Raw genomic sequence first — 26,534 nt, forward strand, 5'->3', positions numbered from 1 at the left:
CAGCCTTGCACGTGGATTCCCACTGCAGCCCCGGGCCCTTGGCCACAGAGGTGCTGGCCGTGCAGTGGCCGTGATGTGTGGTCCCTGCCGCCCCAGGCTCGGCAGCCGGTCAGCTCACTGGCACCTGGGGTCTCCTATGACCTGCTCTTCGCAAAGCCTCTCCCCTTCCTCCTCCAGGACTGTCCTGAGCTCTGCACACGCAGCTCTCGTTTCATTTTAACAACGTTCCTTTCCGGTTTGTGAACTGTTTGGCTGAAGAAGCCCTCCCTCTCCTAGACTGACAGAACTCTCCTCCTGGAGCCGCTGAGTTCTGAAGCCAGCAGTGTGGGCCAGCGCCGGCCCTGAGCGGCAGGCCCACTGCTGGCAGTAGGAGCGCTGCCTCTGTGCAGGGCCAGTCCTCGGGCCGAGCTTCCTGTCCAACGTGGCCATGCTAGCACCTGCTTAAAAAGGCAGACATTCCTGCTGGGAGCTTCCCTGGAGGACTCTGGAGTTAGGAGTTAACAGAGGGGGATGACAACTTTAGCTTCAGGACAGTGAGCCTTCCCATTAATCTCTACTTAGGCCGGCTGAAACATCGGTCATTTTTCTCCAAAGTCACACCTATTTTGTTACCTTCCCTCCTTGCGGCCTCACAGACAGGAGCCCGTGAGGCTCCGGGTCCCGGTGCTGGGCCGCTCCGTGTCGCCGCCTCCCGAAGGGCCGGGGCTCTGCCGCGGGCGTCCTCTCGCTGCTCGGCCTTCGCTGCGTCCAGCAGCGGCGGCGGCACAAGGGCGCCCCGTCCACGCCCGAGGGGCTCCCGCAGTGCCCTCAGCCGGCATGACGCTGACTGCTGCCGAGAATCACCCCTCAGCAGACCCCGTCTACTCCTGCCTGCTAACTTTGTACCAAAAAGCAATCACGACGAAGGGCCTCCCCAGGGGTCCAGGGGTGAGGAGTCAATGCTCCCACTGCCAGCCACTCAGGTTCAACCCCTGGTCACGGAACTAAGACCACAAAAGCCACACGGCGTGACCAAAAAAGCAATGACTTTTATCAAATGCTTTTTCTCCACCTACTGAGATGATTATTTAATCTGCAATGAGGAATCATAACAGGCGTTCTAATATCACACCTGCCTTGCAATCCTGAGAAGAGTCCCACCAACCCACTCATTTCAAGTAACAGCGAAGAACCAACAACACCGGCCTGAGAGCCCTTAAAGTGGAACCGAGACTTGACAATGTCCAAATAAGCTCAGCTCACTCTACGACAAGTGATTAAGAAGACTAGTCAAATGTTTAGCCACTGGCACCGGGCCGCCCTTCACACACCACAGCAGCAGTGCCAGCACGCGCAGGCCCGTGGCAGCGTCAGGTTCCGTAAACCCAATCTCGCACCACCTCCTGGGGAAGGTGCTAACCTGGGCTGGAGGTCAGGGTAAGGCCAAGCTTCTAGCAAAGAGCAGCCCACCTCCCGCTGTCCCTGGACCTTCCCACCATAGTCAGGAGGAATATTCTAGAGCACAAAGGCAAAGATCTCTGCCCCCAAGGGTTGCACTGGCTGCCCCCTAATGACACTTGCCCCTGAGACCCGCGTGTACAGAAGGCGCGCGACGGCCTGGCCGGCAGTGCTGGGGGCCGGGGCCGGGACCGGGGCCGGGCGCTGCAAGGATGGGCCTCACAGGCAGACCCCCGCATGAAGCACAACCCCTTAGAGCCATCCTTACACCGACCTCGTCCCTGTGCTTCTGACAGAAGACCAGAAACTGGGACGCCGCGTCGCCCCTCCGGCTCCTTGGGGTCGAGGCCGCGGCCTTCTTCCTGCCGAGGGGGGATCCCGCGCCCCTCCTGGAGTCGGCCTCGGCCACCTTCTGCGGCGTGGCCCGCCCCAGCCCCGGGTCGCCAGGGAGGTTCTCGGTGGAGCTGGACAGCTTGGCCCTCCTTCTCCTCTTGACAGGCGCGCCCTCCTCCCCTGAGGACTTAGGGCTGTCTGCAGCTTCTTCCTCGACTCCTGAGGGCTCTGCCGCTTCTCCCAGTGACTCTACAGCCACGCCCGCCTCCTTGGCCACGTGGGGGTTGAGGCGGAGCTGGTCCCCCACGTAGAGGAAGGTGAACTTGGCTTTCCGCTCCTCCACCGCCATGCGTGCGGCAGCCTCTGCCTGAACGAGGCCCATTTCCCACTGGGCCCTCAACTTCCCTGAAATGGGTTTCAACAGCTGCAAAGAAAACATGAGACACATGTAAGTTTCATCAAACAAACATTAAAGATTAACCCACTTTAAAGAAGGATACTTTTAGAATTTCAGGTAAATTTAGAAACCAAAAACTATAAAAACCAATTAACTTGAAGGTTTTAGAGTTCAGACCAGTATAACTGTTTCTTGAAATTAGAAATCAATTGCAATTACAACAAATACTTATATATAATATCATATATAGATATGTGTGTGTGTGTGTGTGTGTGCGCGTACATAAAGGAAAACAAAACTTAGAAAAACTATCTCTGGGAGTCATCAAAGGAGTAAACAGGATAAACCATGTGTCTAAACAAAGTTGCCGTACTGTGTAACACAGTGCGCTGGGCAGAGAGAGCAGTGACAGACATAAGAGGCCATTACAGTGTTTCAAGCAACCACAAGTTCAAAACAAGATAAATAATTAAGAATAAAAATAAAAGTTTCGTCTAAAATTGTACTTAAGGAACATCTGTCACCTTAATTTTCTCAGCTTTCGTGGGTGCCTGCTTGGCACTTTCCTGGCATAATTTTTCAAACTGTCCTTCTCCTTCAAAAGCTACAAGGCTCTTCTCAAATATCCAAGCTCTTTCTGGGGCATCACCAAAGAACTGTACGTGATACTGGCGTGCACTCTTTTTCTGACCTAGTTTTTAAAATAAAATGTTAGAACTTGAAAATTAGAATTTGGGATGAAATTAGGCAAATGTATTAATAATTACTGATATCAAGTTAGGAGTGGCTTTGAAGTCATTTTACTTGGTGCTGTTAGAATCCATTAACCACAAAATAAATCCTTTTTTTTCCCGACCACACTCTACAGCAAAAGGAGAAATGCGTTCGGGAGACTCAGGGCTCAAAGCTGGCCAGGAAAGACCACTAACCAGGTTCACAACTCATCTCCCTCCAAGAGCCACCGAAGAAGACACTCCATCAGTCAGAGCAGAGAGGACACCAGCCAGGAGGCCGGGCAGCCATGGGCTCACATCCCAGCCCCGCCCTCCCCACACTGGGGGCTGGGGCAGCGCAAGGCCGCCAAGTGCCCCGGTGCTGAAGAAGCCACACCCCCGGCCCCTGCCCCGCACACAGGACACGACACGAGGCAGCAGAGCGCACTCCCCAGGGAACCAGCACACCACAGGAAACCCTGCCCGTGTTGTCTCTGCCCCAAAAGCTGGAGACTCCCTCAACCAGGCGACCACCAGCCAGCCAGCGCCTCTAAGACAAGCCAACAGCTCCCCCTACGGGCCGCAGGCAGCTGACTGCCATCCTCTGGAAAAAGGCCCAGCGCAGGCACCCCAGACCCAGAGTCCAAAGCACACAGAAGCCAACAGTCTCTGCAGGGCCACAGACACCACACCAGGAGGACGTGGCGCTCGACAGAGAAGAACTCGAGTTTGCTGTCAGAAGAGAAGAACGAGAGAAAGCGCCATTTGAAATTTAACAATACCACCATGAAAATAAGTAACTGGCCTTCCAAAGAGAAAAACAGAGAAACTCATCAGAGAATTTACCAAACACAGGAACACGTGTCAGAACTAACCCCTCCCAGCACCTCACCCAACACCCAGGTCCGGGCACATCTTTGGGACAGTCGAGCTGCTGAGGGAAGGAGAGGCAGCTCCATGTTCATGAAATGACAAAGAGAACAGCAACTCTGGATGCTCGAAGGAAATGCAGTAATACCTTCAAAATTCTGAGAACTACGTTCAACATGAAACCCCACACCCAGTCAGACCGAAACGCGAGCGTGGCGGCAGCTGCACCCTGAGCCCGGGTCTCAAAGCGGCCCCAGCCTTCCTCAGGACGCAAAGCCACGCTGCAGCAAGACAGGAGAGCTGACCGCGAGAGAGCAAGCGTGGAGCCCAGGAACGATCGGTAACCAAGGAAAAGCATCTCACAGAGTCTCAGGTGCCTGCCGGCCAGTGACAGCAAAACAGGGGGAAGTGGGGCCCAGGAGCGCGAGGAAGGGGAGAGAGAAGGGGGGAACGGCCGCATGGGCTCTCCACGGAAGGAGAAGGCAGGCGAACACGAGATCCAAGCGGCAGAGGGGAGGCGGGACTCACACACAGCGGCCCATTTTTACCCCCAATCAGTGAAACTCACCACATGACAGGATGAGTTTTAAAGACAGAAGAATAAATACTTGAAAAAATTTAAGCTAAATGGCAGTGAACTATACAATTTCACAAGAAATGCAATAGTTATCTCCAGAAAAAAGACAAAAGGCTGTACAAGAAATAAAATGCAATTACAGAACACAGCTCTTTTTCACTGAATGATATTTACATGGTCAAAATTAAATGAACACTTATGTTTGATGTAATAAAAATAGTGAGTTAATTATATGGGAAGAATTGAAGGGAAAGAAACAGGAAATGATTGAAGAGATCAATCTTCATTTACCGTAACAGAAAGTCAACAGAAAATATCTAATGATAAAAGAGTAGCTAAAACCAAAAGAAAATGTTTAAAGAGTTAAAAATAATGACTTCTGGGGGGGCAGGGGACTATTTTTCACTATTAATCTCTCAGGACAATTTGACTTAAGTGTGTATACCTCTTTTGATTTTAAAATAGCTAAGATTCAAAACTATGTCAAGAGATTTGTGACTTCTTCCATTATTTTAGTATTTCGAAAGACCTCTTGATCATGAAAATGAATATAGATATATGCCATAGCATTTGCAGAATTAAGAAAAATGTTACAGTATATATGATGAAATAATATGAACGCACATAATTTTTTAAAATAAATAGCTAAAGACAGTAAAAATGCTCCTTACATGTCAGCTGGAAAAAAAAAAATCAGAGAATATGACAGGCTGATCCCAAGCTTATAAAATTAACATTTTTTAAGTTATTTTCTGCTCAGAAATGTCATAACAAACGTAACCCAACTTTCTCTTATTTTTAAGGTTTTTTTCTAAGCCATCTGAATCTCATTTTGGTCCAAATTGAGAGGAGAATCCCTTACTTTCTTTGACCACCATAACTAACCAACTGCCCCACCACCCGTTAGCAACCTTGGATTTTCATCCTGTGTAAGTTGGAGGAAAACATTGTTCACTGAGGCCCCACCCGCCCTCCGTCCTGAGAGAAGCTGGCCTCCACCACAAGCTCGGGCAGTTTAATGTTGTGCTGAGTTCGCTTCCTCCCCATCACGGCCCGTCAGGCGCAAGGTGGACCCTGAACCTGGGCGAGACCGAGCAGACCAGAGTCTGCTCCATGGGAAACAAAGGACAAGGGTGGCCAGGCCCACATTTCCTGGTTCGGTCCCTGGCGGGGGGTCACCGGAACCCCAGAACAGGTCAAGTAGAAACTGACAAAAACTCAAATAGGAAAGGGCATGTCCACCACCACAGCGGGAAACCCTAACTCACCTCTCTTCCTAGCTGACAGAACAAGCAGAAAGGAACAACCACAGTATCAACTCAGAAGGTGAGAAAGTCAGATTATCTGTACTATTTTCAGAAAATGCTGGAATTTACAAATACAGCAATGAGGACTCCTTTCTCTATAATAACACAGAAAAGGCAAGAATAAGAGCCTCCACACAGAGAAGAGGCGGACCCGACACCCCAGTGTCTGCAGGGAGACCAGCAGGACCCAACGGAAGAGAGTCGGACCCAACGCCCCAGTGTCTGCAGGGAGACCAGCAGGATCCAGGTACACCAGGGAGACGGTAACGTTCCCAGGCTCAAGAGAATCCAGTCTTCTTAGGTGTAATACCCAAAACACCAGTCATCTCCTGATTCCAACCTAGAGGGTCAGGCCTCAGAGCTGCTGGCTCGTCCACGCATGCCCTGGAAGACAGTCGCCGAGTTCTGCTGCTACAAATGACAGAAACACGGTTAGATGCGCAAAGGAAATCTGAACTCTCTAAACAGCCGTGCTCTCTTCTGCACATAGATTCTACTTCAGTTTTTACAGCTCAAGTGCGGGCTTCCCTGGTGGCTCAGTGGTAAAGAATCCCCCTGCCAACGTAAGAGACACAAGTTCGATCCCTGATCTGGAAAGATCCCACATGCTGTGCAGCAACTAAGCCCAGGCACCATAACTACTGAGCCTGTCCTCCGAGCCCACGCGCTGCAACTCCTGAGCCTGGGCCTCCAGGCCCGTGCACCACCGCAGTGAGAAGCCCGCATGCTGCCACCAGAGAGGAGGCCCCCTCCCCACACCTGGGGAGACGCCCGAGCAACAAGAAGACCCAGCACCGCCAAAAATAAATGAATAAAATTATTTTTTAAGTAAAGCTTAAATGAGTTGCTACCGATTCAGACTCAAGTACGCCTGTAATCCCAAGTATGATAAGTAAAAAGCAGCACATACAGAAAGAGAAAATCGGGGGTGGGAATCAGGAGCAGGCTGAGGGAGTTCCATCTTACAGGAATCAAAAGGCCTTGCTTCCCAAGCCCCTGCTCGGCCAGCTCTGCACCCGAAGCCACCCTCCTCCACGCCGTCTTCCCAGCAAGGACTCCTGAACCTCAGGCCCGCCATCCCAGGTGCTGCAGAGGGAGCGGGGGCAGCGTGCCAGCAGGCCCGCATCACCCTCCGTCCTCTGCCTTCCGGGCCTGAGACACAACCAGAGCCCAGACCTAGGCGGCCACACACCACTCGCTACTAAAAGGACCCAGGCTTCCTCCGAGGAATAGCTGGTTCAAGGACTGGGGCAAAGAAAGTGTAAAGGGAGCCCGCAGCGTGGTTAGTGCTTACACACGTAAGGAAGTGCTCCAAGACAGACGGAGCCAGGGCAGGAGCACACAGCTGAAAGGGCCCCGTGGGCTCCCAGGGGCCACATCTGGAACAACGGGAGCATTAAAGAGGGTAAAGACTGCAACGTTCAATATCTAAGGAATCTCTTAGGAGGGAGCTCACCTTCACAGGAAAGCGCCAGCTCCTTAACCATGAAAAGAGGATAAAATGGAAAGCAGCATTCAACAGGCCAGTGGATCCTCAGGGAGGACCAAACCTCAGAGGAAGGCGGTCAGGGAGCCAGGCCCCAAGTGCAGCACGGGTCAGCCACCGAGACAGCGGCCACAGCCCACTAGACACTCTGGTCCACACCTTGTGGGCGGGGGCCACGGCACAGGCCAGCCCCACAGTCTCACAGGTTCCTCTGACCCCTTCACTTTCCAAAGGTCATCTGACTCCCCTTGCAACTCATCCTGGCTCTCAGCCTTCTGAGATGCTTTCCAAATGCACACTGTCAGTCCGCTGAAGCTGGCCTGTGCTGACCAAGGCTGCTCCCCCTGCAACCCAAGACAGTTCCTAGTGAAGCACACTGTTGGACTGAACCCCTTCTTTCAAGAAGGTCTCAGTGAAGGGCCAGGTCTGGGCCCTACCTGCATGGTGCTCGCCTGACTCTGTGGGCCTGAGTCTGCTCACAAGGCCAGGGCTGGGGGTCTGCTCTCACCCACAGGGACTGGGAGGGCACCCTGACTCAACCTCAGGGTGAAAAAAAGATCAAGCGCATGGCCACACTGGAGCTTCCCGGGAGATCTAAGCAAGGCCCCAAGAGACAAAGGGTCAGTTACTGATGGGCCGCTTTCTCACATGCAGGTGGGGTACTGGCCTTGTTCCAGGAGGACTCCCACTGACAAGTCAGGGTGAAGTGTCAGAATGGGTACAGCACCCACTCAGATGAGCTGGCAAAGGGGAATGTATTTATACACAAAAGAGAGAGAGAGAGCAGGTGAAACAAAGCATTTAAGGGTTGGCAAGTCTAGCTGAGAGTAGATGACATCCACAGCACTGTTCCACTCTGAACGGCGGGCTTGAAAAACTTCTAAATGGAAAAAATAATAATAATAAACAAAATATTTCACATGAAAACCAAGACAAGACAGAATCCAACTGTAACCACTTGGCATTGGGAAAGTTGGGGGGATACCTGGCAACATAAACATTGGAAGTTGGCACAAAATTATTAAAATTAAATCACCAAACACAAGGATTGTGCAGGGGAAATAACTGCTCAAACAGCAATGTTTTCAGGAAGAAGCCCAGAGGTGATCAGGGGAGAGGGGGTAGACACATTACAAACTCTGGCTTTAAAAGTTTCAAAAACAAGAGGACGATAATAACATCTGAGCTCACTATCTCTGGGCTAAGATCTTTCCCCAAAAGTAGTGTTATCATCACCTTTGTCTTTCATACTCAGGAAAGACACCCTAATCATCTCTGGAGCTTAACAACGCTGCGTAGCAGCTTACTACAGGCTGAGCCGGGCCCCGGCAGCCGACTCTCCAGAGTCTGCACCTCAACCAGGAGGACACGGCTGCCGTTCCTTAAGCAAACGTGCACAAGTGCTGAGCCAGAGCACGCACACCAGTGGAGGTGTGTCAGTCTCACTCAGAGACGCTGCTCTCAGTTCAGTTCAGTCCAGTCATGGCTGACTCTTTGCGACCCCACAGACTGCAGCACATCAGGTCTCCCTGTCCATCACCAACTCCCAGAGCTTGCTCAAACTCAGGTCCACTGAGTCGGTGATGCCATCCAACCATCTCATCCTCTGTCGTCCCCTTCTCCTCCTGCCTTCAATCTTTCCCAGCATCAGGGTCTTTTCCAATGAGTCAGTTCTTTGCATCAGGTGGCCAAAGTATTAGAGCTTCATCTTCAGCATCAGTCTTTCCAATGAATATTCAGGGTTGATTTCCTTTAGGATGGACTGGTTGGATCTCCTTGCAATCCAAGGGACTCTCAAGAGTCTTCTTCAACACCACAGTTCAAAAGCATCGATTCTTTGGTGATCAGCTTTCTTAGTCCAACTCTCACATCCATACATGACCACTGGAAAAACCATAGGCTTGACTAGACGGACCTTTGTTGGCAAAGTAATGTCTCTGCTTTTTAATATGCTGTCTAGGTTTGTCATAGCTTTTCTTCCAAGGAGCAAGCGTCTTTTTTTAATTTCATGGCTGCAGTCACCATCTGCAGTGATTCTGGAGCCCCCCCAAAATAAAGTCTCTCACTGCTTCCACTGTTTCCCCATCTATTTGCCATGAAGTAATGAAGCTGCTGCAGACTACAGAAATGACTCAACCCTAAACCGGGGGACTGTGTAATGAAGTTAATTAAGCCCTGCAGCTGGAACAGAGAGACATGGAAAGACGCCTTCGGTTAGTACGGTCTGAGACACTGGGAGGCTGAAATGAGGCAGAAACCCCAGTGCTAAAGAGGCCCCCAAGAGACTGCACGTGATGCACTCTGCAGACAAGTGGTGTGGAGTCGAGGGGCCCGGAGGCTCTGCCTGGGCCACCAGGAGCTGGGAGGGAGGGCTGCCACCGAGACAGAAGGCCCACCCCAACCACAGCAGGGTAACCTGGCTTCTGCCTCAACTGGTATTTCTGTCGTACTCTGACCAAATCCAGAGGCCTCTGCGGTGCATCCTGGGGCCCCGGAAGCCCCGACAGGGACTCCGTGATGCTGGCAAGCTGAGGAAGCAACACATCCTGCACCAAGTCAGAACCGGAACCAGCCCACCGGCTCCTCCGCAGCCCCAGCATCCGGCACACCTGCACCGCACACACGCGTGCCGGGGTCTCGGGACACAGGAGAGGGCCTCATCCCCGTCTGCACCTCCCAAGTCTGCCTGCCAGGGGCACCGCTGTGCTCCACTCCCAGCAGCAAGGCCCCGGCAAGGCTCAGGCCTCCAGCCAGAGGCCAAGAGGGGCCACTGGGGCAGGCCCCCTCCTACCTGCCCACACCTCTGGAGGGCACAGCCACCTGGGCCCCAACATGGTCAGCTCCAGCCCTGCATCACCACATCTCAACTTCCTCACACCAAACTCAAAGTTTACTCTAGAAGAACTGTTTATGAGACACTCAAACCACTCGATTTTTTTTTTTTTCTCCAAAACCACATGAGATCTTACGTTTCATTGTCCAATTATTATTTCAGCATGTGCTCTAATCCGTATCATGACACATTACGTTCTTCATACTAGCTCTACCTTCTCTGATTTATAACTCAAATTTCATGACACCAAAGATGATTATTTCTAGTCTTTTTTCCTTTTTTCCCACCTAATAAAATAAACTGGGACATTTTTTAAACTAAAATGCAATATAAAATACTAATTTCTGAAAATCATGCTGACATAAGTAATTACTATATATCTAAATAATAATAAATTATCCTAAAACCTGAAAAACAAATGACAAGGCAAAGACCATTCTCCTTTAGTACTAATTCAATCAGATAAAGTACATACTAAGTTGGATATAAAAATAAAAACAATATGTCATGTCTGAATCACTAACTTCAAAGTTGCAAAATGAACCACAAAAAAAGTGTAACAATCCAACCCATCTCCACCAACAAGCCGGCTGAAATGATGTACGAATGGCCAATAAGCATGTGAGACGACGCCCCCGTCACTAGTCACTAGGGAGATGCACATCCACACCGCAGACAGCTCCGAAGCAGAGCAGGGCCATCAGGGTGTGGGGTGGGCCCTGAGGACCTGCCGCCTCGCGGGGACCGAGTTCCAGCTCTACAGAGCAAGCGGAGCTCTGGGCACAGGTGGCGGGGCCACTGCACAGCAGTGTGAATGTACTTCATACCACTCGTTTGAGCGCTCGGTTAAGATGGTAAATCTTATGTTTGTGCGTTAAAGCACAATAAAAAGGGGGAAATAAAGAACCGCAGTAGGGCTGCTGAAGGAAGAGGAAGAAAGAAGTTGGGAGATGAGAACAATGAAGTGCAGAAGACGAAGACGGAGAAGCAGCCCCCGGTATGCCCCCATGGTACCTTTCAGTCTGGTGTGGCTGTGCAGGAGCGGGTCGGCAGAGACCATGCAGGGCCACCACGGGTAGCCAGACACCTTGGACCACACCAGGTCCCCGACATCGTACTTCAGCAGCTGGCCTTTGTCTCTGCTGCTATTCGGACAGGATTCTCTCTTAGCTGGAATCTGAAAATGAACATGAGATACATTGAGTACCTAGCCCTAAATCCAGCTTCCTATCCACAGAAGACCAAGGGTGAGTCAGACCAGGGATCCCACACACACATGTGCACACACACACCTAAGCAGAAGTGTGCCTTCCCGCACGGTTCCCTCACTGTTTTTAGGTAACAGCCTTGACAGCACCTCATCAAAGCCGTTCCTCTCCTGCCCTCGGTTAAAAGGTCAGCAAGTACCTGGCACACAGAGGAGCCCACATCACAAAGGTCTCGCAGAAACCCTGTTCCTTGGCCTGGGGGAGGCCTTCAGTGGAGCTTTATTCACAGGCTGGACAAGAATTCTCATGGAATTCATCCTCTGGCCCTCCGCCCCTCTGACCCCTTGTCTGACAGTCAGTCCTCGGGAGAGAGGACCCCAGGAGGGCCAGGACACGGGGGCTCGGCAGAAGGCCCAGCCCCACCTCCACCACCCAAGGCCTGGGCTCTCGGAGCCTCAGCCTCTGCACCTCAGAACCCAGGCCAGGAGGAGGCTGAAGGCCTGGCAAGAGTGGCGCCCTCGCCAGGGGGCTGAGCACAGTCGAATCGCTGACCGGCTTTAAGCCTCTGTCCTACACACGTGCATGGAGGAGAGCGCGGTCGCCACGCCCCATCAGGGGGTAAGGGCTGGCACAGAGCCGGCCCATCACACAGTCCTACAAAGATGCCAGCTCTCAAGCTGCGTCACAACATCCCAGCATCACACTGAGCGTCACCTCGGCCTCATGCCCATGCCCTCAAGAGGCAAAGTATTGTCCCCACTCGGAGGGTGCAGTCAGACTCAGAGAGACAAAAGCAGGTGACTTGCCCAAGTTTTAACAAAATCAACCAGCAGCCTCTTCCCTATAAAGGAGCACGGATCCATCAGGGGGCTTCAAGCAGGGCCGTATCAGCCCAGGCCACCACCACTGTGAGCCGCCCCGCACCCCCCACCCCAGCACTCAGCAGACACTTTTAAACCCTGAAGGTCTTCATTATTTCAACTCCTCCAGAGAAATGTCGGTCCTTTCCCATCGTATCTGTGGGACCGTAAACAAGATTCCTCACTATAATTTTACAGTGATTACTCCAGCCTTGGTGCCCCTACTCCTGAAAGCGGGCCTGGAGTTTCACCTGGCCAGCGCACAGAGGCCTGCCAGACCCTGTTTATGCAGACCACCAGCTCAGGAACAGGGGCGCCACAAAGCCCTCTGCAGCTCCTCTGCCAGGGTCAAGGTTCCCGCGTGTCATTGAAGACTTGTGGCATAAACACCATGTTTTCGTCCCACATTCCCACCCCAGCCTTCAAATGAATGCATGCATTCATTCAAATGAACATGCGTTCACGCGCACTCCAGCACCGCGCTCCACGCTGGGGACCAAGAGCATGCAGGCGGAAGGCAGGCCCCGTGCTCACTGGGGCGAGCCGTTTGCAGGGCCCCTGCAGGGGGCAGTGACCCCCGGATGGACAGTGACCGAGGGGAAGCCAGCAGGAGCACTCCTCAGACAGCACAGACCGAGGAAGCCCCACAGGGTCCCCCACTGACCGCCATCAGGCGGAGAGGAGCTCTGTGAAACAGGACCGCCTGAAGGCCGAGGGCTCTGGAATGGCCAGGCCCAGATTCAGAACCTCATGCGGTCCTCACACTTCGTCTCCAGGCCTTGGTGCTGCTCAACAGGATGTGAATGTCCCCACCGCAAGCCCTCAGGGCAAGTGGAGAGCAGGCAGCGGGGGCCGCGCCTACCTCCTATTGCTTCTCACATGTCGCGTGTCCTCCGAGGCCCCCTGCCACCCGCCCAGAGCCCCTCGTTCACAAATACCTTTTTGTCCACGGGACTGGAGACCCTGGACACCAGGGCAGCCTCCCCGAGGCTGTGCTCCAGCACAGGGCCACGCTGTGCGCTCCTCTTGCGGCTCCTCCGGGCCTTGTGCTCTGGTCTCTGTCCATCTGCTTCCGAAAGGGACACGGCGGCCGCACCATCGCCACATATGGAGGACTCAAAGAGAGGTTTCCCATTCATGTAGGTTTTGGTGATTTTCAGCTTAATTTCTGGAGAGCCATTTTTGACGGGGGTAGTGTGAGGTGGGGTCCCAAGTCCCTTCACTTCCTGGGATTCAAAACGCAGTTTAGCATCGTGAGCACCAGGCTCTCCATTGAAGACGCGGGAGGTGAGGTCTTTCAGCCTCTCGGCCGGGATGAACGGCAGCGCGTCGTGGCCGTTGAACTTCTGCACGACCCCATCCTGCAGGCCGGCCGAGAGCTGGGCTTTGCTCAGGAACACAGAGCACTCACGGCTCACGTCGCAGCTCGGGGTCTTCCCGTTGGCACTGCCCAGGACTTCCGGGGCCTGCTTCATCTTCACGCACTTCACCACCTTTGGAGCAGAAAGAGGGCTTTTCCTGACGCTGAATTCCATTCAGCCTAGGTGCCTCCGTCTCAGAACACTGCAGCGTTAGAAAAAGAGGAGAAAAGAAAAATCTTAATTTCAAACCTAAGATGAGTACGCCAATGGAACTCTATACATTTGGGGAGTTTCGGGGATTTTGAGGCAATTTATGGTGTTTCCTGTGATTTCGGTCCCAACACGCAGTTCTAATATCACAGAAATGACAGGAGTCACAAAACCACAAAGTGAAAGGATGAGGACCAGTTTTTTGCGGCAGAACACAAAAGTCAGGCGCGGAAAGGAAGTCACGCCACTGCCCCCAGAGCCCTCGGGAAACGGAGGCTGCCCCTCCACCTGCCGCCAAGGCAGCACTGGAGGCGGCCAGTGCAAAGCCAGGCCTGAGCAGAGGACAAGAGGAGGGACCCGAGAGACAGCTGAAAGCAGGGCCGGGCAGGGCTCCGGGCCTGCCCACAGCCACTGGGCAGCAAAGCTTAAGCCCAGACGGACAGGGAAGGTGGCGGCAGGCCCCCTGCCATCGGCCTGGCCCACGCTAACTGTGGGGACGAGGAGGGGGCGCAACATCAAGGACACTCAGCTCTCCTTGGACGGGGCGCACCAAGGACCGCACACGGCACCCAGGGCCAGACGGGCTGCCTGAGCCCCACGGGCAGAGGGGCTTCCCCGGGAGCCGCCGCCCCTCACTCAGGACACCCAGTGAAGGCAGCTCACAGGGAACAGGCCAGCGCCCACTCCGCTGGGAAGACCCCCCCGCAAGAGCACACCACGACGGCAGCAAGGAGGCCCTCCAGGATGAGCTACCGGGGAGAAGCAGAGCACCAAGACGGAGTGCCCCCATCGGGGTGCCCTCGATGGACAGCACTGCACCGGAGCTCAGCCCTGCCACCACCAAGAGACCACCACACCGAGACACCCCCTGGGGGGCCAAGCGCGCAGCTGGGCCAGCTCTGTGGGAGCCGGGCAGTGGGGGGCCGCCCCCACACCGAGCACAGGCCAGGACCGTTCACTGTAACCCACATGGGGTTTTTAAGGCAAGTCTGAGTGGGTTCCCAGTCCCGCTCACATCAGGTTGACTGGACAGAAAGAGAAGCCGACGACCTCGAGGCACAGCAGGGCGCGTGTGGCCGGTGAGCAGGGGACACGGACCCCGCCCAGCCCCAGGGTCCACACGGCCTGCGCACAGGGCTGCAAGCCCACTCTTACAGACAAACCGCAGCTCTGGCAGCCCAGTGGCCAGGACTCCGCGCTTTCACTTTTGGGAGCCTGGGTTCAGTCCCTACTTGGGAACCGGGATCCCACAAGTCACGCAGTGAGGGCCTTCCCCCACCAAAAAACAAGAGAAAATATCAAAACCCCAAAAGAAATGCCACCTCACACAGCACCTATGAGGATGGCTACCCACTATCAAAACACGGAAAGCAGGGCCTCGGGGGGACACGAGGAGCCTGGAGCCCTGTGCACGGGGGCGGGGACAGGAAGGAAAACAGCGGGGCTTCCTCAGAGCACCCACAGGACCAACGAGCCCACCCGACACACTAGGGAACGGAAGGCAGGCACGGGGGGTATCGCTGCCCTGTGTCCATCCACAGGGCGGGGCGTGCTGCAGCCTCGGACAGGAAGGGGAGGCGGCTACCTGCCACACGCGGATCCTGAGGACGTTACGCTGAGTGAGCAGTACGCCAGTCACAAAAGGCTAACAAATGCTGTGTGGCTGCATTCTCATGCGTAGTCAAATCCACAGACAGAAAGCAGGAAGGCGGATGCCAGGACCTGAGGGAGGGCAGGACAGGGAGCTGGTGTTTTAATGGGGGCCAAGTTCCAGGCTCACAAGACGAAACCGTTCTGGTGGCGATGGCTGCAACACCGTGCATGTACTTAACACCCTCAACTGCACATTTAAACATGGTTAGGAGGGGGGACTTGCCTGTGGTCCAGCGGCTAAGACTCCGTATTTGCAACGCAGGGGACCTGGGTTCGATCCCTGGTCAAAGAACTAGATTCTACACGCTACAACGAAGAGCTCCTGTGCAACAACTGAAAGATCACACGTGCCTCAGCTAAGACCCAGCACAGCCGAGTAATTCGCTCAGATGGTTAAGACAGTAAATGTTACGAGAATTTTAACACAACTGAAAGAAAAAGACTACTCAAGAAGAACATAATGGGAAAAAAGAGTGTCTCCAGGCGCATCACTCACAATATACAGGATAAAACCAGGACGCGTGCTCATCTCCTGCCAAAGTACTAAAATTGCAACTAGCTGTTAAAAACCATCAACAGGAGGATGCTGGAACCCACCAAAAAAAAGATACCCGACATCCAAAGACAAAGAAGCAGCCATAGCAAGACGGCAGGAGGAGCTCATTCAGGATAAAATCAACACTACACTCGGGGGGGCGGGTGACCCACAGACTGGAAAACAGGAACACCAAAGAAGCGCAAGCACTGCTGTGAAGGCTCTGGGCCCCACGTGAGGCTTCCCAGCCTGGGGAGCCAACAAAGGGGCGGGGCATCCAGCCTTGAGGGCCAGTGGAACTTGATTACAGGCCTTCCAGAGGACTGGGGGAAACAGAGATTCCACCAGATCAGTTCAGTCACTCAATCGTGTCTGACTCTTTGCGACCCCATGAACCGCAGCACACCAGGCCTCCCTGTCCATCACCAACTCCCAGAGCTTCCTCAAACCCACGTCCATGGAGTCGGTGATGCCATCCAACCATCTCATCCTCTGTCGTCCCCTTCTCCTCCTGCCTTCAATCTTTCCCAGCATCAGGGTCTTTTCCAATGAGTCAGTTCTTTGCATCAGGTGGCCAAAGTGCTGGAGTTTCAGCTTCAGCATCAGTCCTTCCAATGAATATTCAGGACTGATTTCCTTTACGATGGACTGGTTTGATCTCCTTGCAGTCCAAGAGACTCTCAAGAGTCTTCTCCAGCACCGCAGTTCAAAAGCATCAATTCTTCAGTGCCCAGCTTTCTTTATGGTCCAGCTCTCACATCCATACATGACTACTGGGAAAACCATAGCCTTGACTAGACGGACCTTTGTGGGTTGGTCACGGTTTTTCTTCCAAGGAGCAAGCGTCTTTTAATTTCATGGCTGCTGTCACTGTCCCCAGTGATTTTGGAGTCCAAGAAAACAAAGTCTCTCACTGTTTCCATTGTTTCCCCATCTATCTGCCATGAAGTGATGGGACTGGATGCCATGAACTTCGTTTTTTGAATGCTGAGCTTCAAGCCAGCTTTCTCCCTCTCCTCTTTCACTTTAATCAAGAAGCTCTCCAGTTCCTCTTTGCTTTCTTCCCTTTCATAAGGGTGGTGTCAAATGCGTATCTGAGGTTACTGATATTTCTCCTGGAAATCTTGATTCCAGCTTGTGCTTCATCCAGTCTGGCATTTTGCATGATGTACTCTGCATATAAGTTAAATAAGCAGGGTGACAATATACACACTTGATGTACTCCTTTCCCAATTTGGAACCAGTCTGTTCCACGTCCAGTTCTAACTGTTGCTTCTTGACCTGCATACAGATTTCTCAGGAGGCAGGTCAGGTGGTCTGGTATTCCCATCTCTTTCAGAATTTTCCAGTTTGTTGTGATCCACCCAGTCAAAAGCTTTGGCATGGTCAATAAAGCAGAAGCAGATGTTTTTCTGGAACTCTCTTGCTTTTTCTATGATCCAACTGATGTTGGCAATTTGATCTCTGGTTCCTCTGCCTTTTCTAAATCCAGCTTGAACATCTGGAAATTCTCGGTTCATGTACTGTTGAAGCCTTGCCTGGAGAATTTTGAGCATTACTTTTGTTAGCATGTGAAATGAGTGCAATTGTGCGGTAGTTTGAACATTCTTTGGCATTGCCTATGTTTAGGATTGGAATGAAAATTGACATTTTCCAGTACTGTGGTCACTGCTGAGTTTTCCAAATTTGCTGGCGTATTAGGGACAGCACTTTCACAGCATCATCTTTTAGGATTTGAAGTAGCTCAGCTGGAATTCCATCACCTCCGCTAGCTTTGCTTGTAGTGATGCTTCCTAAGACCCACTTGACTTCGCATTCCAGGATGTCTGGCTCTAAGTGAGCGATCACACCATCGTGATTATCTGGGTCATGAAGATCTTTTTTGGATAGTTCTTCCGTGTATTCTTGCCACCTCTTAATATCTTCTGCTTAAGATATCTTAATATCTTTTGCTTAATATCTTCTGTTAGGTCCCTACCATTTCTGTCCTTTATTGAGCCCATCTTTGCATGAAATGTTCCCTTAGTATCTCTGATTTTCTTGAAGAGATCTCTAGTCTTTCCCATTCTGTTGTTTTCCTCTATTTCTTTGCATTGATTGCTGAGGAAGGCTTTCTTATCTCTCCTTGCTGTTCTATGGAGCTCTGCGTTCAGATGGATGTATCGCCCCTTTTTTCCTCTGCCTTTCACTTGTTTTCTCAGCTAGTAAGGCCTCCTCAGACGACCATTCTGCCTTCTTGCATTTCTTTTTCTTGGGGATGGTTTTGATTACCGCCTCCTGTACAATGTCATGAACCTCTGTCCATGGTTCTTCAGGCACTCTATCAGATCTAATCCCTTGACTCTATTTGTCACTGTGTGCTGTATAATTGTAAGGGATTTGATTTAGGTCACACCTGAATGGTCCAGTGGTTTTCCCTACTTTCTTCAATTTAAGTCTGAATTTGGCAATAAGGAATTCATGCTCTGAGCCACAGACAGCTCCCCGTCTTATTTTCGCTGACTGTACAGACGTTCTCCATCTTTGGCTGCAAAGAATATAATCTGTCTGATTTCAGTATTGACCATGTGGTGATGTCCATGTGTAGAGTCATCTCTTGTGTTACTGGAAAAGAGTGTTTGCTATACCAGTGCACTCTCTTGGCGAAACTCTGTCAGCCTTTGCCCTGCTTCATTTTGGACTCCAAGGTCAAACCTGCCTGTTACTCCGGCCACCTCTTAACTTCCTACTTTCGCATTCCAGTCCCCTATGATGAAAAGGACATCTTTTTTCTGGTGTTAGTTCTAGAAGGTCTTGAAGGTCATCACTAAACTGTTCAGTTTCTTTGGCATTAGTGGTTGGGGCATAGATTTGGATTACTGTGATACTGAATGGTTTGCCTTGGAAATGAACAGAGATCATTCTGTCATTTTTGAGATTACACCCAAGTACTGCATTTTGGATTCTTCTGTTGACTGTAAGGGCTACCCGATTTCTTCTAAGAGATTCTATTCTTGCCCACAGTGTAGATATAATGGTCATCTGAGTTAAATTCACCCATTCCAGTCCATTTCAGTTCACTGATTCCTAAAATGTCAATGTTCACTCTTGCCATCTCCTGTCTGACCACTTCCAATTTCCCTTGATTCATGGACCTAACATTCCAGGTTCCTATGTAATACTGTTTTTTATAGCACTGGACTTTACTTCTATCACCAGTCATGTCCACAACTGGGCGCTGTTTTCAGTTTGGTTGTGTCTTCATTCTTTCTGGAGCTGTTTCTCCATTGATCTCTAGTAGCATATTGGGCAACTACCGACCTGGGAGTTCATCTTTCAGCGTCCTATCTTTTTGCCTTTTCATGCTGTCCATGGGGTTCTCAAGGCAGGAATGCTGAAGTGGCTTTCCATTGCCTTCTCCAGTGGACCACGTTTGTCAGAACTCTCCACCGTGACCTGCCCATCTCAGGTGGCCCCACACGGCACAGCTCACAGTTTCACTGAGTTAGACAAGGCTGTGGTCCACGTGTTCAGTTTGGTTAGTTTTCTGTGACTGTGGTTTTCATTCTGTCTGCCCTCTGATGGATAAGGATAAGAGGCTTGTGGAAGCTTCCTGATGGAAGAGACTGACTGTGGGGGAATCTGGGTCTTGTTCTGATGGGCGGGGCTGAGTTCCCTCCCTGTTGTTTGGCCTGAGCCCAAACTATGCTAGGGATAATGCCAGTAATGGTGACCTTCTAGAAAAGGACTTACACCCACACTGCTGTATTCAGTGCCCCTGACCCCACAGGCCACTGTCAGCCCACGCCTCCACCGGAGGCTCCTGGACGCTCCCAGGCACGGCTGGCTCGGTCTCTTGTGGGGCACTGCTCCTCTTTCCTGGCTCCTGGTGCGCAAGCTTTTGCCTGTGCCCTGCAATGGCCTGTCTCCCCGGTCCTGTGGAAGCTCCACAGTCAAGCCCCACTGGCCTCCAAAGTCAAATTCCCTGGATGTTCTCAGTGCCCGCCAGAGGAAGACCCAGTTTCTCCCTTTTTCAGTCCCTCTCATCAAAAAGCTTACATAAGCTTCTTAGCCTCAGCCATCAGAGGCCAGACAGAAGAAGCACTCTCAGAGCAGCTAAAACAAAAACAGATTACAGAAAGTTAACCATAACAAAAAAGCAGAAAGTTATGTCCCAGGTGAAGGGACAAAATAAAACCCCAGAAAAACAACAAAATGAAGTGGAGACAGGCAACCTTCCAGAAAAAGAATTCAGAATAATTATAATGAAGATGATCCAGGATCTCGAGAAAATGATGGAGGCAAAGACTTAGAAAATTCAAGAAATGTTTACCAAAGACCTAGAAGAACTAAAGAACAAACAAACAGAGATTAATAACACACTGGAAGGAATCATCAGCAGAATAACTGAGGCAGAAGGACAGATAAATGACCTGGAGGACAGAATGGTGGAAGTCACTGCCACAGAACGGAATATAGAAAAAAGAACGAAAAGAAATGAAGACAGCCTAAGAGACTGCTGGGACAACATTAAATGCAGCAACATTGGCATTACAGGGGTCCCAGAAGGAGAAGAGAAAGGACCTGAGAAAATATTTGAAGAGATAATAGCTGAAAACTTCCTGAACATGGGAAAGGAAAGAGTCAACCAAGTCCAGGAAGCACAGAGTCCCAGGAAGGATAAACTCAGAGAGGAATACACCGAGACACATAGCAACCAAGCTGACAAAAATTAAAGACAGAGATAAAGCATTAAAAGCAACAAGGGAAAAACAATAAATAACATACAAGGGAACTCCCATCAGGCTGATTTCCTAAGAGAAACTCTACAAGTCAGAAGGGAATGGCATGCTACATTTTAAATGATGAAAGGGAATCACCTATAACCAAGAATACTCTACCCAGCAAGACTCTCCTTCAGATTCGATGGAGAAATCAAAAGCTTTCCAGACAAGCAAAAGTTAAGAGAATTCAGCACCACCAAACCAGCTTTACAACAAATGCAAAAGGAATTTCTCTAGACGGGAAATACAGAGAAGGAAAAGACCTACAGAAAATAAACCCAAACAATGAGAAAACAGTAATAGGATCACACCTATCAATCATTCCCTTAAATGCAAATGGAGTAAATGCACCAACCGAAAGACAGACTGGCTGAGTGGATGAAAACACATGCACGCACGCACCTTCACTTATCACAACACTCTGCCTGACCCCCAAACTGTACGTAACTATTTTATATTGTTAAGTTAATCATGTTCCCATTATGGCTTGCAATTGTAATTATCTTTTACTTTTTGTCTGGTTATTGATTGAGAAAACCTATGACCAACCTAGACAGCATATTAAAAAGCAGAGACATTAACTTTACCAACAAAGGTCCATCTAGTCAAAGCTATGGTTTTTCCAGTAGTCAGGTATGGATGCGAGAGTTGGACTATAAAGAAAGCTGAGCACGGAAGAATGATGCTTCTGAACTGTGGTGTTGGAGAAGACTCTTGAGAGTCCCTTGGACTGCAAGGAGATCCAACCAGTCCATCCTAAAGGAGATCAGTTCTGAATATTCACTGGAAGGACTGATGCTGAAGCTGAAGCTCCAATACTTTGGCCATTTGATGCGAAGAGCTGACTCATTGGAAAAGACCCTGATGCTGGGAAAGATTGAAGGTAGGAGGAGATGGGGACAACAGAGGATGAGATGGCTGGATGGCATTACTGACTCGATGGATATGAGTTTCAGCAAGCTCCAGGAGTTGGTGATGGACAGGGAGGCCTGGCGTGCTGAAGTCCATGGGGTAGCAAAGAGTTGAATATGACTGAGTGACTGAACTGAACTGATTGTGAAACCCGATTGTGAAAACCAATAAACATCTTTTACTATTGTGATTATGTAATTATTATTCAATACCATTGTATCATGATTGGTCAACAGAAAAACAAAAGAACTCTATATCACCAAAACTAGGATCTAACAGAAAAACCTGTTATCACTTTTTAAAATCCAGATGTGTTACAGAAGTATCTTGAAGTTCTTTTCAAAAATACAAATGCTCAGCTATTGCTTTTTCCTCCAGACATGTTCCTAATGAGCAGCCATGTTTAAAAACAACCCAACTATATGATGCTCTTTTACTTCTGTCTAGTTTGTTTCACTTTTTCTATTTCATATGCATCTGAAACATAGTAAGCTAACTACACTTCAGTAAAATACATATATTATTAAAAAAAGAAACTTGAAAATGGATCAGTAGAAATGATCTTTTAAAAAGAGTAAAATTATTAAAAAAAAAAAAGAAGAAGAAGAAACAGAGCCTCCGTGATCTGTTTTGTTGTTCAGTCGCTCAGTCGTGTCCGACTCCTTGCGACCCCACGGACTGCAGCACGCCGGGCCTCCCTGTCTATCACCAACTCCCGGAGTTTCCTCAAACTCATGTCCATCGAGTCGGTGATGCCATCCAGCCATCTCATCCTCTGTCTTCCCTTCTCCTCCCGCCTTCAATCTTTCCCAGTATCAGGGTCTTTTCAAATGAGTCAGCTGTTTGCATCAGGTGGCCAAAGTATTGAAGCTTCAGCATCAGTCCTTCCAATGAATATTCAGGACTGATCTCCTTTAGGATGGACTAGTTTGATCTCCTTGCAGTCCAAGGGATTATCAAGAATCTTCTCCAACACCACAGTTCAAAAGCATCAATTTTTCAGTGCTCAGCCTTTCTTTCTGTCCAGCTCTCACATCCATCCATGACTACTGAAAAAAATCATGGCTCTGACTATACAGACCTTTGTAGGTAATATCTCTAGTACTGTCTATAGAGGATGTCAGAGTTTCAATACTCTGTCTAGGTTTGTCATTGCTTTTCTCCCAAGGAGCAAGCATCTTTTAATCTCATGGCTGTAGTAACCATCTGCAGTGATTTTGGAGCCCAAGAAAATAAAATCTGTCACTGTTTCCATTGTTTCCCCATCTATTTGCCATGAAGTGATGGGACTGGATGCCATGATCTTCATTTTTTGAATGTTGAGTTTTAAGCCAGCTTTTTCACTCTCCTCATTCACATTCATCAAGAGGCTCTTCAATTCCCCTTCATTTTCTGCCATAAGGGTGGTGTCATCTGCATATCTGAGGTTATTGATATTTCTCCCAGCAAGCTTGTGCTATAGACCAACATCAAAGGGTCTGGATTCCCACTCCTACCCAGAGGAGAGGGAAGAAACAATGAGATAGAAAAAAACATTTGGGAAAAATTAAACAGAAAACTTTTCCGATTCAGTGAGACATAAATTCAGAGATTCAAGAAGCTCACCAAATCTCAGCAGAAGTGAAGTGAACTGAAAGTCACTGAGTCGTGCCTGACTCTTTGCAACCCCATGAACTATATATATATATAGTCCATGGAATTCTTTAGGCCAGAATACTGGAGTGGGGAGCCTTTCCCTTCTCCAGCGGATCTTCCCAACCCAGGGATCGAACCCAGGTCTCCTGCATTACAGGTGGATTCTTTACCAGTTGAGCCACAAGGGAAGCCCAAATCTCAGCAGGATATATGTAAAAGAACCCACACCCAGGTATAGTCAGTTCAGTTCAGTTCAGTCGCTCAATCGTGTCTGACTCTTTGCAACCCCATGAATTGCAGCACACCAGGCCTCCCTGTCCATCACCAACTCCCGGAGTTCACTCAGATTCACGTCCATCGAGTCAGTGATGCCATCCAGCCATCTCATCCTCTGTCATCCCCTTCTCCTCCTGCCCCCAATCCCTCCCAGCATCAGAGTCTTTTCCAATGAGTCAACTCTTCGCATGAGGTGGCCAAAGTACTGGAGTTTCAGCTTTAGCATCATTCCTTCCAAAGAGATCCCAGGGCTGATCTCCTTCAGAATGGACTGGTTGGATCTCCTTGTAGTCTAAGGGATTCTCAAGAGTCTCCTCCAACACCACAGTTCAAAAGCATCAATTCTTTGGTGCTCAGCTTTCTTCATAGTCCAACTCTCACATCCACACGTGACCACTGGAAAAACCAAAGCCTTGACTAGACGGACCTTTATTGGCAAAGTAATGTCTTTGCTTTTCAATATGCTATCTAGGTTGGTCATAACTTTTCTTGCAAGGAGTAAGCGTCTTTTAATTTCATGGCTGCAGTCACCATCTGCAGTGATTTTGGAGCCCCCCAAAATAAAGTCTGACACTGTTTCCACTGTTTCCCCATGTATTTCCAATGAAGTGATGGGACCAGATCCCATGATCTTTGTTTTCTGAATGTTGACCTTTAAGCCAACTTTTCCACTCTCCTCTTTCACTCTCATCAAGAGGCTTTTTAGTTCCTCTTCACGTTCTGCCATAAGGGTGGTGTCATCTGCATATCTGAAGTTATTGATATTTCTCCCGGCAATCTTGATTCCAGCTTGTGCTTCTTCCAGCCCAGCACTTCTCATGATGTACTCTGCATATAAGTTAAATAAGCAGGGTGACAATATACAGCCTTGACGTACTCCTTTTCCTATTTGGAACCAGTCTGTTGTTCCATGTCCAGTTCTAACTGTTGCTTCCTGACCTGCATATAGGTTTCTCAAGAGGCAGGTCAGGTGGTCTGGTATTCCCATTTCTTTCAGAATTTTCCACAGTTTATTGTGATCCACACAGTCAAAGGCTTTGGCATAGTCGATAAAGCAGAAATAGATGTTTTTCTGGAACTCTCTTGCTTTTTCCATGATCCAGCAGATGTTGGCAATTTGGTCTCTGGTTCCTCTGCCTTTTCTAAAACAAGCTTGAACAACTGGAAGTTCACTGTTCACGTATTGCTGAAGCCTGGCTTGGAGAATTTTGAACATTACTTTACTGGTGTGTGAGATGAGTGCAATTGTGCGGTAGTTTGAGCATTCTTTGGCATTGCCTTTCTTTGGGACTGGAATGAAAATTGACCTTTTCCAGTCCTGTGGCCACTGCTGAGTTTTCCAATTTGCTGGCGTATTGAGTGCAGCACTTTCACAGCATCATCTTTCAGGATTTGAAATAGCTCAACTGGAATTCCATCACCTCCACTAGCTTTGTTCGTAGTGATGCTTTCTAAGGCCCACTTGACTTCACATTCCAGGATGTCTGGCTCTAGGTCAGTGATCACACCATCGTGATTATCTGGGTCGTGAAGATCTTTTTGGTACAGTTCTTCTGTGTATTCTTGCCACCTCTTCTTAGTATCTTCTGCTTCTGTTAGGTCCATACCATTTCTGTCCTTTATCGAGCCCATCTTTGCATGAAATGTTCCCTTGGTATCTCTAATTTTCTTGATAATTTTCTAATTATCTCCAGTCTTTCCCATTCTGTTGTTTTCTTCTATATAGTCAGTGGAAACATTTAAACCAAGATAAAGAAAAACCCTGAAGAGCAGAGGGGGAAAAAAGGTCCATTAAATACAAAACAATGACATGGATGGTCATTCAACTTCTCATGAGAAATAGAAGCCAGCCATGATTAGAGTAATGGGGAGAAGAAAAAAAAACTGTCCCCCGGCATCTGATATCCAGAAAAAATATTCTGCAAGAATGATGACTAAATATATTTTAAAAGAAATACCAATTAAGAAGTTGTTGCCATCAGATCTTCACTATGAGAAATGCTAACAGAAGTTAGCATTCTCGAGGTTGATGAGAAATGAGACCAGACTGACATGGGACCTTTAGGAAGAAATGAAGGACACCGTTTCACCAGAAACGGTGAACGAGAGTGAGGCTACCTGTTCCTCAGCTTCTTAACATTCAGGTGACTACAGCAGAAGACGCAACGCCGCGCTACACCCTCACAGACACGACACAGGCAACAGCCGCAGCACCCGTGCTTGCTGCCCAGAGGCTCCGCGAGCTCCAAGGAGCCTGTGCAAGTGAAGGATGTGAACGGCAGCCCCGGTCAGAGCAACAGCTAAGACCACGACGCTAAGAGACAGAGCCGACAGACGGGTAACCAAGAGGCCAGTCCCAACACTGAAGTCTGGAATACTTACACAAAGATTCAGATTTCTGGCTCCCCTGGATTTAATGCCAGGCGTAGGTGATTGTTATCTACATGTGAACCACATTTTCAAGATTGCCTGTTCCTGTTGGAATTTTCAAGTTTCTTTTAAATCTTTGCATATATCAGACACAACTATTAAATATCTGGTCTTTGCAGACCTGTGTCTACTGCTGGTGCTTTATTTTCACTCAAGGTACTGTTTCTCTGTGCATCTGGTCTGTTTCCCTCCCTCAACTTGAAACTGTGGGCTGCTCACTACTTTTCAGGATTCCATCTGGGACAACGCTTGAAGGCATGGCCCCCTAGAGAGGGTCCACTCTCACTTCCAAATGGCACTGACCATTGACTTGATCTTTCAAGGAGCTTTCATTTTTTACCAAGATTATACCAATAAGTTAGAAAATCTTTCATTCTATCTAGCACTCCGAGAAAAACATAAAACCCAACCAAGAGGTAGAAAACCTGCAAAGCCCACAAAAATCACGGAAGAACGGTCCAGAGGGCTTCACTGGCTCAGTGACCCTCAATCGGGGGAGAGGGATGAGTTTTAGAAGCAGAACAGTACAAAGAACGACAGGGCACATGTGCACGCCCACCAGTCCAAAGTGACAGCTTTCAGCACCTCGCCACATTTGCTTCAAGCTTTTCTGACATAAAAGAAGACCTCTGGACAATGTGCGCCTCCAGCCGAGGACAGGCAAGACGGGCTCAGGGCACCCAGAGCCCTAGGCGAGAAAAGCCAGGCTCAGCCTAGCAGGCTGCCTACCGCCCACCA

At 49.6% G+C, this 26,534-nt stretch overlaps 1 protein-coding gene across 6 annotated transcripts in view; it reads right to left on the reverse strand.

Moving 5' to 3' along the window:
* The window catches only part of NSD2 (nuclear receptor binding SET domain protein 2), a 76,960-nt gene that overhangs the window by 28,883 nt on the left and 21,543 nt on the right, over nucleotides 1-26,534 (reverse strand). For all 6 annotated transcript variants that reach the window (XM_055589274.1, XM_055589277.1, XM_055589273.1 and 3 more), the window contains 4 exons: nucleotides 12,960-13,584; nucleotides 10,968-11,130; nucleotides 2,692-2,858; nucleotides 1,712-2,194 (listed from right to left, as the gene is read on the reverse strand). In XM_055589274.1, the coding sequence (XP_055445249.1) occupies nucleotides 1,712-2,194; nucleotides 2,692-2,858; nucleotides 10,968-11,130; nucleotides 12,960-13,556 (1,410 nt within the window). In that variant the 5' untranslated portion in view covers nucleotides 13,557-13,584. The remainder of the gene's footprint in view (nucleotides 1-1,711; nucleotides 2,195-2,691; nucleotides 2,859-10,967; nucleotides 11,131-12,959; nucleotides 13,585-26,534) is intronic.

This window comes from Bubalus kerabau, chromosome 7 (assembly GCF_029407905.1).
Source record: "Bubalus kerabau isolate K-KA32 ecotype Philippines breed swamp buffalo chromosome 7, PCC_UOA_SB_1v2, whole genome shotgun sequence".
NCBI lineage: Eukaryota > Metazoa > Chordata > Mammalia > Artiodactyla > Bovidae > Bubalus > Bubalus kerabau.